Below are 12374 nucleotides of genomic sequence, written 5' to 3' on the forward strand. Positions count from 1 at the left end.
ACCCGATCAAGAACCAAATAAGCCCTAAATGTTAAATACACGAAGGTGATAAAATTCATCCATTAATAATTGAATTTTTATTCATCAGCTTGGTGGATATAGAGAGGAATCAATGGAAGAGGATGATTTGCCCTTCTCTCAATTAGGAGGAGCTATTTGTAGGTTCCTTGATCATGAAACTTTCAAGAAATTACTTTTTTTCTTTCTTTCTTTTGTAGTCTTTGGTGCAAAGTAAAAATTGAATTGCATAGAGCAAAAATTTAATGATATATGACTAATTATTTTCTTACTTGTAAGAGCCTTTTTTTATTCTATGCAAATCTTCTCAGGTATAGGAAACCTCGAGGTATTTACAGGTGGTCGAATTTAGAGGCACTTAATTTTTATTGAGGTGAATCAAACTTTTGGCCTGTTCACGGGGATACTTTATTTTGAAAATTACTAGGAAAAGCTTAAAAGCTTTATAGTTTATCCAGGCTTCTAAATACTAGTATGAAAGCCTACCGGATTTCATTTTGGCACGGACCAAAGATTCTAACTCCAATCGGTTGCCGCCTGTGTGCACTTGGCTGTGCTGCAGTGCGCACCACGTCGCTCCCCTCCCTGCCTAAGACTATGCGATGCCGCGTAGATGACCGGCGCCACAGTCATCTTGCGTGCTGACCGAGTGACCGTTGGTGCATTTGCTGCCCATCTAGCCCACGCTACACCAACCCCTGTTCTGTGGGCTATCAATGCTTTCAAATGAGTGTGCCAACATCGGAAACGAATGCCATCGTACCATGGTCACACGTCTAAGGTTGCAAACCTTGAAAGAGCTATTCCCTCCAAGTGTTTGATAAAATGCCTCATCGACTCCAATGATAAAAGCATACCTACCGGCTACCGCCATGCCCTAACCTTTTGCGGGACATGGTATGAATCTTGCCACGTAGCTGCGGCAAAAGATACTAGTAACCCACAAGGTCAGGGTACCAATTGAAGAAACATTTTGGACATGGAAAGATGTGGCAACATGAAAAAGTGGGAAAGTAAGAAGGAATAACATGAAATTATTGCAAATTCATAGATTTACTTACAGTCACAAACCACATGAAGCATAATAGTTTCCCATCTTCATCTTTAAAAACCTCAAAAGTGACAGGACAAAAAAAAAAAAAAAAGGGTGGGCGGGGGGTGAAAGGAAGATATTGAGTGGAGAGTGGGAAATTCAAGCTTCTATTGGCCTTGCCACAATGGTGGAATGCTTCAAGATGTGCAAACTGAACTGCCCACCCTTTCCTGTGGTGTCAAGTTTGGCCTGTCCAGGAGGAGGGAGGAGCTCAAAATTCTGAACCAGACGTCCAATTGTGATACCAAGAATTGGCAGAGCAAGAATGATTCCAGGGCAGCTTCTTCTTCCAACACCGAACGGGAGGTACCTGAAGTCATTGCCATTGGCCTCAACCTTGGACTCCTCCTCCAGGAATCTCTCTGGCCTGAACTCTTCTGGTTTTTTCCACTTGGAAGAGTCGTTAGCAAGCCACCATGCGTTCACCAGGATTTTGCTCTCAGCAGGAATGTCATAGCCACCGAGCTTTGCATCATTCAGATTCATGTGGGGGACCAGGAGAGGAATTGCCATCCTTAGCCGGAGAGTTTCTTTGATTACAGCCTGAAGATATGGAAGCTTTTGGATATCAGGCTCGGTGACTTGGACGCCAGGTCCAAGCACAGTGTTCAGCTCATCCCTGAGCTTCTTCTGGATGTGAGGGTGGTTCACCAGCTCTGCAATGCCCCACTCGATTGACCACAACGTTGTTTCAATAGCTGCATACACAAATTTTTCACATTAACATGGTTCCAGTCCCAACCCATTTCTTAAAATGTTAGGAAAGAATCATTTAAAAGGTAAACTCGGGTTGTTAGCCTGACATGCAGTATTGATCCACAACCCAATAATCTAAATCTTTACAGTTTATTTGACTATTTGACTTTATGTCATGGTCTGAGGTCGCCTATGGAGGAAGTGTACATTATTCCCAGCAGCTTAACAAAAGATGGGTCAACCCTTTTGTTTTAGATCTCTAATTGGGAACTTAAACATATGGTCTAGTTGATGTTTCATACCATATAAAAAAGATAATTGGAAAGGAGATTTTTCTATGGTAGAAATGGCTTAAAAAGGGGTAGTTAAGTAGTTCAACGTCGGTAAAGATATGGTCATGGTGCCATGGGACAAAATGGGAAGTCCAGAAAAACAATAGGCCTCATCTCAGTTTTTATCGTTCTATTCATACTTTGAAAAGACACCATCTGACAGCCAACCAAAGAACCAACCATAAAGAGATGTGGCAGTTCATGATCTCTCAATCATGCCAACCGATGCTTAAAAGTTGACTAGTACCCATTACAAAAGAACTCATTTTAGAAACTCTTGAAGGGTTAAGATAGAAAAAGTCAAGGTTTAGAAGTTTTCCAAGCCACAAGGGAGACAAAATCAAGGTTCTCTCTCCTGTTTACTTTTAGTTATCCTAATGTGAGAAAGGGTACAACTTGGGCAACCATACAAACAAGCAATCATAACACCAAAGCACAAACAGAGGCGCTCCGATTGGGCTGTGGTAGGTGAGCTTGAAAGCTAAAGTAAACCCAACTCAACCCAAGCTTTTAACACCTAACCCACTTTTCTAAATCAACCACATGAGTTGAATTGGGACAAACTAACAATGATGTCACGTGCACCCTATCTCTCACTTGACATTCATCCCTTGGTGGTCTCCCTCAAAGCTTATCTCTCTCCATTAATTTTTTTTGGTTTTTCAGAGGCTAGTATAAGCTATAGCTTATCTTGCGCCAATTGGACAGCGACTCCCAATCTATCCATGGAGCCCAGTCCTGACCTTGTCCAATATATAAAATTGAAAAATCAACTCCAATCCACGGTGCAAAGTTGAAGTAATCCTAAAAAGGAATCTAACTACTCCCATGGGATCTCATATAATTACTTACTCCCATTGAGGCACGTAGCGCCCTTATATTCCATGGGATTGTCGGGTAATGACCCTCTTACACCTCTTACTCCCGTGAGTCAAAGATGGGCTCCAGGGTTTGTTTTTCTATTTTTTTATTATTTATTGTAAATCTTTTATTAAATAAAAAAAATCAAAATATATAATTTTTTTTTAATAAAAAAAATTATATATTAGTTTTTTTATTTTTTAATACTTAATAAAAATAAAATACTATAAAAACAACCTAATATTTAAATATTAAATTGAGTAAAAAAACAATGATCATTTTCCATGATTGAAAAAGAGACTAAACGATTTCTGACGCGAAGAACACAGACAAATTTATAGGAGACAAGTTAAGGGGGAAAGGGGATATACCAGCAACATTGATGTTCTCCACAATGTAAAGGACGTTGTCCTCGTTGATCTCACCCTTCTGCTGAGCATCCAAAATATGATCAACGGCGCATTTCAGACTGTTGTGATCTGTGCTCTTTGTGCTTGCCAGCTTCCTGCAGACCATCACAGTTTCCATTTTAGATTTTCTTTTCTTGATTTGTACGAATAGTGAAGGTTGACCATGTAATTCACTTTCTACGTTGTAAGTGGAAAATTTATGGATTTGGCTAATTTTAACCCTAAATCAGGTTCAAAAGAGGGAAAAAAATCGAATTTATGAATGGAGAATCCTGAAAAAATGGAATAGAAAACTTACTTCCTCTCCTCAAGAAAATGGTCCTTGAAGAGCTGCAACCTTCTCTCCTTAACTTCCTTGCAGATTTTCAGGTAGCCTCTCAAAAATGGTCTCAAAATGGGAATGAAGTCTCCATAATTGTACTCGAAGCTCTGAGCCAGTCTACTCCTCTCTCCGTTCAAGGCTTTGAGCTTCACGAACAACGGATCCTCCTCACTATCGAATCTTCTATCGAACATGATTCTATACATGTTGTTGTACATCATGAGCTGCAACCGTCTCCTCAGCACGATTCCGTTGGTGGAGGCCTCGGGATTCTTCTTCACGTCCTCAACCACACGCGCCGCCTCGTCCTCCCATCCGACGCGGTACTGCTGAACTACCTTGTTGGTGAAGAAAGGGACGGTCATGATCCGCCGCATCTTCCGCCAATGCTCACCGTACACCGTGAACACCATGTCCTGGCCCTTACCTGTGAATATGTCGAACACCACGTTTCTTGTGCGTGATCCGAACTCCACTCCCTGAGTGTGCAAAACGTCCTTCGCCAGGTCCGGCGACGACACCACCACCAGGTTCCGCTGCCCCATTCGCAGCATGAAAATGTCCCCGAATTTCTTCGCTAAGTCGGAGAGGTTCAGGTGGTTCAAGTCATCCCCAACCTGCAGCCAGTTCCCGAAAACCGGCACCGGCAGAGGACCTGGAGGCAGCTTTAATTTCTTCCCCAGAAGCTTAGAGATGGTGATGGCCAGAATTATAGCGCAGAACACCGCTAACAGAGCTTTCTCTATGAGTATGAGATCCATGGTTGTGGCGGTGGATGGTGCCTGAGGGCTGGTGGGTGGCGGATGGTGGATATGGTTGATGGTGGGTGTAGTGATGGGCTTATATAGGGAAATGAGTGAAGCAATAGCGCCGGCTCGGGCTGACGGGAATCGTTAGGTGGGAGTAGGCGAGTGCGAGGGAGTGGGTGAGAGTCCTATATTGACGGCGTGAAATGTGACGGCGCTTTTGAGGGGTAGGTCCGCCAGATTCAGGGTGACGAGTTTGAAGGGAGTAGGTAAGGGGGTGGGTGGAGCGAAAGCGTCAAATTGATGGACCTTTCAAAGTGAAGGAGCTCCTATCCTCTGCGTACCCCCACCACACTCCAACTATCCTTCTAATCCAATGGCTCTCATTTTATTTTTTCACGTGACCAACCTACTCATATGTTCTAGCACTACACATTATAATAATTTTGTTTAAATAGTTTTCGTGCACAAGGAGTTTTAAAATCTCATCCAATTACTGCTTGCGCCAGTTAGTAATAGTGGGTCCTATAACATTATGTGGCAGTGACTGGTGAATTGCGGGGAATTTGGTTTTGAGGCTGAGGAGGATTTGCCACGGTTTCCTTATTCGTTGCATCATGGATTTCCTACCATTAATACTTGTGACATTCAATATTTTCCATTCTTCAAATTATTTAGAATAATAATTGGATAATTCCTTTTAATCTATTCCACCTGAAATTAAGATAAATATAAAAATTTTGAGATTCAACTCACTTGTTAAACTCAAGTCCTAAATCTAAATCAATTCAATTTTAAGATCCCACTCTTCTACTATATTTGATTTCTAAAAAATCAATGAAAATAAAAAATAAATTTAAAATTAATAAATTATTTAAAATTATATTTCCACTACATATATCAATAAATTTGTAATTCTCAAATCCTTTTCATAAATATTTCTATTTTTAATTTTTTGATAATCAAGGTAAATTCTTGAACAAAATTGCTAGATAATTAATTATTTAATATTCAATCAATTGAAAATTTTAACTAGGTTCGGACAATAATCTAACTCTGACTCACTCTCTTTTTTTTGCCCCTTTTTTTGGCTTTTACATTAAATCTAAGTGGTTGCCTTCCCATGGCACTAAACATTGTTGTGTAAATTAAGCCAATTTGATAGGAATAAAGTCAGCCAAATGCCATCAGAAATGCCTCTGATGGGCCTAAAATTGGCCAATTACAATTACAATTACTCGAACAAACAAGGCTTACTCATGCACGAAATCAATAGCATCTTTGCCAGGCCCGAAACTTTGAAAATTCAAAGCAAATGTAATATTTTTAAGTTTATGTCGGACAATGACACTTTTGATCTTTTTCCCTTTTCAACCTTTACACTCCATAAATTTGATATTCAAAAAGCTTTAATTTTTAAACGAACGGCATGGACTACATCAACTCCTCTTTTTTTTATTATTATTATAAAACTTTAAAAAAGATGGAGATTTTGTTGGAGAAGTACAAATAAGAGAAAACCTCCAAAAGTCAACTACAGGCGCCCTCTTTGGCTGCCTGGTTTGAGTCATGGGTCAGTTTTGGGAACTACCTTATAGGTACCGCGTGCCATCTGCCGGCAAATCTCATCCTCCGCTCATTTCTTACCTTATAATCCTGCAACCATCTCCTTTATTAAACTATATATTCTATCGCTTTCATGGTTCCGTAAATCAAATAAAAAAAACGCGAAAATATTATAGTTTTTTCCGCTGCCCTATTCTTTCCCTACGTCATGGCTTTTACTATATTAAAGTATTGGAAATGAGCAAATGAGTATTGTTATCGTGGCACCTATCAATACTCTTTTGGTAACGTATCCCCATTAAATCTAGTTTTGACATCACGTTGAAAAATCAAAATTTTAAAATCAGTGATCTTTTGGTAACGTATCCCATTAAATCTAGTTTTGATGTCTTGTTGAAAAATCAATTTTTAAAAAAAGTTAAATTTATGATATATTATTTTGAATTTAACTAGAAAAAGGCTCGTAATAAAATTTGATCATCCCCTAATGCGGGCATTTACTAATCTCAAGGTTTAGAGCGATAAAACCTAACCATCACACATAATACTTATTTGTTAATATGTCAATTTTTATATTTACACTTACATTCAAGAATTTATATTTTATTTTATATGCAAGTGACGACATTGTTGAAAGAAATATGTGATCAAACCAATACAATATACCTTTCCTCAAAATTGGAGGCTAGGTAGCCAAATGAATGTGGATTATAAAAAGGAAAGAGAGGGCAAAGCAGATGGGAAGAGAATGGAAGGAGACCACTTCTAAGGCCTACCTACTACCGTGGATAGAGACGTAATCAAATATCATACCTAACCCCCAACAAAGAGACCACGAGCAGTGCCTCAAGCTACCTCCACCACCGCCCCCCATTTTTAGTGATCAAATTTAGCCACGTCATCTTTATGTCAATAATCCTATTTTCCTACGTCATCTATCGTTCCACAGTGGCATGGTTTCCTCTTCCGTGGGCTATCAAACTTGGACCGTCCACCTTGGCTGCAGCATTATTTGTTTTTCTCATTTATTGCACAATTTAAAACCTTATCTGGGTTTGGCGGGTTCTGCAAATTGCAATTACTAGCCTCCAGTGAGAGTCTTCCAAGTTAGAACCAATGAGAATTGGCCAATGCCATATGAGTTTTCTTTTATATTTATTATATATTGTATAAACATTATTAAAGTAATTTATGATTATTAAATTATGATGAAATTAATTTTTAAACATATTTATTATATTTTAGGTTAAAAAATTTAGATATAATATGAATTTCAAATCCAAAGTGATTTTAATTAACGTACATGTTAATTTCCATTCAATTTTTTTATTATCTAAATTAAATCAAATCAATTTTAAATAAACTTGATTTGGTTTTATGTTTCCATTATTAAAAGGTTGGTTCGATTTTGATTCAAATAAAAATCGACTATGCCCCGATTTGATTAATTTTTCTTTAATAAAAATTAAAAGATATCATACTTTAATCAATCTTGCAAAAATAATTATAATGGTAAGGTGGAATTTTGCAAGTCTCCATCAAGATTGTGAAAAATGATTTATTTTTGGTACCTTTCGACCAATAATACTACTAACTCCCTTCCATCTATAATAATGAATATTTGTCTCCCTAGGCGATCTCTAATAATCAATGTGGCGTCTTCTCTAGGTGAGTCCCCATCAGCACATACGCTCCACATATTTTTTTTTTTTGTGGGACAATAAAGAAAAACATTTTCCCATGACTAATGACTCGATATAAAGAGCAACTCTTTTATATCCTTTTGAGCCGATGGAAACTTTGATTATATCCCAAAAAAAGTCCTCCTCCCTTTTTCTATGATCAGGATCATTAATAACGTTAATGGTATCGCTAGAGGTAGTGGGATTGTAACTTCTTTTTGTAATGATCGGATCATATTATGTTTTTGAGCGGTATGGAAACTATAAGTAGTAGGACTATAACTTAGTTGATTTTATGTAATCAACTCCATATTTAGATTGATATGGGTAAAAATTGAATGGGTTAGGTAGGGGCTTAAAGCTTTTAAAAATCAATGAGCATATATTGAGGAGAGCATTTTATAACCTTGGTTTTGTCGGAGATTACGAAATCGAGGTTTGGTTCATTTCAATTTTAATAAGAACAAAACAAGGTTTAAAATTAATATTTTCTTTTTAAGTATGTTTTAGCTAATAAGATTTTTGAAGTGGCAATTATAAGGACAAATCAAATTTAAAAAAAATATATAAAAGACGAGTTTTCAAGACTTTGTCTATAATATTTTGTAAGGTTGATAGTATACTAGGATTATGCATTATATCTTTAAGCACAAAAAATCATCAAAGTATTAATTTGTTTTAAATTATTTTATAATAGGATGATCTCATATTTCAATTAAAACTACGTGTTAAATGTTTTTTAAATTTGCTTTAAAAGGTTTTACAAAATAAAATACAAGTTACTAAATGATTCAAACCTCAAATTAGGGCATTTTATGCACTTTATAGTACAAGGCAGAGAGGAATTGGTTGAGCCAATTGACTCAACATGTTGAAGTACACTTGTACACTTTTTCTTCCAATAATATGTACTCAATTAATTGAGGTTAAGCCTCAATAGGACTAGTTAAGATCTTATTGAAGCCCCAAAACCCAACTATCACATATCATAAGTATTAATTGCTAACAACTAATGAATTTCAATTAAATTGATGTGTGGACCCCGCATTTCGATTGCGCTATGCGTTTCCCACTCGATGGCGAGCTCGAATTTTAATTTGAAAAATTGATTTATATTGATTATGAAAATGACTTGGAGTCGCCACTTATTTTTGTTTTATTTTTAAAGGGTAAACAAAATAAGAAAGAAAAACCCTAAGTGTGACTCCTTATTTTGGAAAAGGTGGTCTGTGAAAAACCAGATCGGGTTCGGGGGTCAGGTTACTTATCAGGAAGGTACGGTAAAAACCGTAGCACCCTTCTAAGTCCCTAAAAATGGGTCTCTACTAATAAAATGAAGCAATCATGGCAATTGATGAGGAAATCAATGAATACTCAGAGTGATCATGCACACGTGAGAATTTAAACATGCATATCGAAAATGACTAGAGCGGATGTAGATGCGTACCTGGGCAGTGATCCATGAAGCGCTATCAAGAAGTGACGTTAGTGCACAATTAAGAAATAATAGCATGCACGTCGTAGAGCAGAATAAATAAATAGCGCGTGACAAACAAATCAATCAATCATAAAATCACGTATGTGGGGCCCCCACCAAAGCCCGATTGATCTTGCACGAATTAATCTCACAAATTCCATTGTTCTGAAATTATGAAAATGACATTCACGCTTATATAAAATTAAGAGAAAAAGAAGATTATTTGAAAACCAAAGTGGAATTAAAACTATTTGAGAGAAAATTAGATTTTTGAAATTTAATTGAAAAATTGGAATCTCGAAGATCACTAGAAAATTGGAGTTTTAGAGTTTATTTGGAAATTAGATTTTTAGTGATTGAATGTGAGAATGAGAATTTTTAGAAAATGAATTTGAAAGAGGTTAGAATTTCAGAGAACTAAATTTGGGAATTGGAATTTTGAAGAATTATTTAAAGATGGAATGTCGGAAAATTAAATTTCGAAAAGTGGAAACCCGAAAAATTATTTTAAGGATGGAACGCCGGAAAATTAAATTTCGAAAAGTGAAAACCCGAAAAATTATTTTAAGGATGAAATATCGGAAAATTAAATTTCGAAAAGTGGAAACCCGAAAAATTATTTTAAGGATGGAACGCCGGAAAATTAAATTTCGAAAAGTGAAAACCCGAAAAATTATTTTAAGGATGGAATATCGGAAAATTAAATTTCGAAAACCCGGAATATTTAGAGAATTACTTTGATATCCAAAACGTGAAGAAATAATAAAAGAAATGTGAATTGTGGTCATCTTTAAGTGCACGTCTCCAGTGTAATGCCCATAAACCCATTTTACATATTTTATTTTATTTTTTACCACCTGAGCAAACAACTTTTGCATGAAGATTGATGAGTGGGTATTGAAGAATGATGACATGGGCAAGGTAATGGAATCAGCCACTAGCAGGAAATAAATAAAAAATGAAAATCCTACAGACCCATTTAATTCGACATCAAACCAGAAAGCAAAACCATGCATTAAACCCTACTCACCACCTGCATCCTCCTCCTTGGATCCTTTTAATCGCCTTTTCATCCACAAGGATAGAACCAAACCAGTCTCATTCTCATTGAGGTCCAAAACAGAGCATCCATGAACACAGTCCGGTTAACAAACTCCTGCTTCATTTGAACCAATGCATGGCTCCAGCTATTTTATCAATTACAAGAAGCCAAACTCCATTTCTGGGACCTTCACTCGTAGAAGGAAACCTCAAGTGTGGGAGCCAAAAACAGAGATTCGGATGGAAACACCCACACACATAATAGGGAAAAGGAAGCAGAGAATACAATGGAATGAAGCTTTAAAAAAGGATAAACAAAGACCAAACACCCAACAAATATGAAGAAACCTATTTCATTTTTCTTTATCCGTGGGTTTGAAGGTCGATGGATTAAACTAAGAAGACATCTTAAGAGACAAAATAAATCCAAGATACAAGAAAGTTTTCAAATATCTAACAACCAAACCAAGCACAGTCAGGTTATCCTTGAATGAAACCAGAGAAATAGAGAATGGAACCACAATAACCAAATCAAAACAACCTCACAAACAATGCAAGATGATCACATGAACCAGAAAATAGAGAAGCCTGATGATTATTAATAGCCTATGAACCCAAAGAATCTTACCTAGTCGTGCTCCCCTCAAGTAGAAATTTGATTGGCTTCAAACCAACCTTCTCTGCTCAGTTCTGGCTCCCTAAAAAATCCCTCCAAACGGCAGCCAATAGCACCACTCCCTCCCACAGTTTGCTGCTCTTAGCTCTACAAATACTCTCTCTCTCTAATGAAAACCCCCCTCCCAATCTCTCCTACTCTCTGCTTTTTTCTTTTTTTTTTTCTAGCCGTCGCCTACCTTCTCGGGCAAGCCATTACCTGCTTCCCTGTTCATCTCTCAGCCGGTATGGGCTCCTCCAACTCCAGCATGGCCTCTGCCACGTCTCTTTCTCCCCTCCCATCTGGTGGTCCCCCCTTTGTTTAAAAGAGAAATACCCAGAAGAGAGAAAAAAACTCTCCCCCCGGGCCCCTCATAAAAGGGGGTCTACATGATGTTTGACCAAACGAACCCAAATTGTGCATAATGACTAATTTGACTTTCCAACTCCTATAAAAATAAAATAAAAAAAAAAAAAAATCCTCCAAATTTCATTCTTTTGTAAACTTAATATCGTAATTTAAAAAAAAAATATATTTGAACCTTGGGGAGTGTTTTATAGTGTACATTGTTTCAAAACTTGTATATCATTAGTACACTATTAAATCTTAATTTATCTTGTATTATTTGAGCATAAATTTTATATTAGGGTTTTATGAGAATATTTTCTATCATTTCCTATAAAGATTTTGAGAGGGAAATTTAAGTGTCGAGGTATCACTTAGGGATTTTGGGTATCACTTAAAGGATTGTTTAAAACTATGTATATTTTGAGGATTGTAAAAGTTGTTTGGAACCATTAGTTCAAGAGGGTTCATTTGAACCATAATCAAATTGTAAAATTTAGAGGTTTAGGTTATAAGCTTTGAAATAGTGGATCCTTATTCGGTTAAGAGTTTGAGAAGAGTAGATGTAAGTTAAGTTGTACTAAACCAACATAAAAACGAGTATTTACATTTTCTTTTATCCATTCTCTTTATTTTATATACGATTACTTTTCATTGTATTTATTTCATATTTGTATATAATTATCTTTTATATTCACATAATTTGAATTTTATCTATATAGTAAAGGAAAACAAAAATATAGAGAATAGTAATAAAGTAGAAAAAAATCTTAATAATTATGAATATTATTAATTTAAAAAAATCTAAATGTTTAATATTATTACTAGACTTTTATATTGCTTAATAATCATAACGCTAATTCGACATTAAAAGATGATAATCAAAATAATTGTAAGTATTTTTTATTTTTTTTTAAAAAAAGAAAGAAAAAAGATAAAAATAGAGACATGCAAACAATAGGTTTGGCAATTAATTATGTCCATTTTTTCATACTTCAATATACTAATTCCAAAGTTTTCTTTAACTAAAGTCTTCAATGCTTTACACTTGATTCAAATATGTAATATCTTTACAATTCCTTCAAGTGATTTGTCATGTTTGAAAAAAAGTTTTCATATTTTATAAGTTC

General features: G+C 36.1%; 1 protein-coding gene across 1 annotated transcript; it reads right to left on the minus strand.

Annotated features, from left to right (window-relative positions):
- Positions 1-1032: 1032 nt before the first annotated feature.
- Positions 1033-4858, minus strand: LOC100253493 (trans-cinnamate 4-monooxygenase-like). The gene is made up of 3 exons (XM_002266202.4): positions 3709-4858; positions 3372-3505; positions 1033-1809 (listed from the first exon to the last, which is right to left on the minus strand). The coding sequence occupies exons 1-3, from the start codon at positions 4491-4493 to the stop codon at positions 1211-1213; spliced, it is 1518 nt and encodes a 505-aa protein (XP_002266238.1). The 5' UTR covers positions 4494-4858; the 3' UTR covers positions 1033-1210.
- Between the last annotated feature and the right edge of the window lie 7516 nt (positions 4859-12374).

Source organism: Vitis vinifera, chromosome 6 (genome assembly GCF_030704535.1).
Source record: "Vitis vinifera cultivar Pinot Noir 40024 chromosome 6, ASM3070453v1".
Lineage (NCBI taxonomy): Eukaryota > Viridiplantae > Streptophyta > Magnoliopsida > Vitales > Vitaceae > Vitis > Vitis vinifera.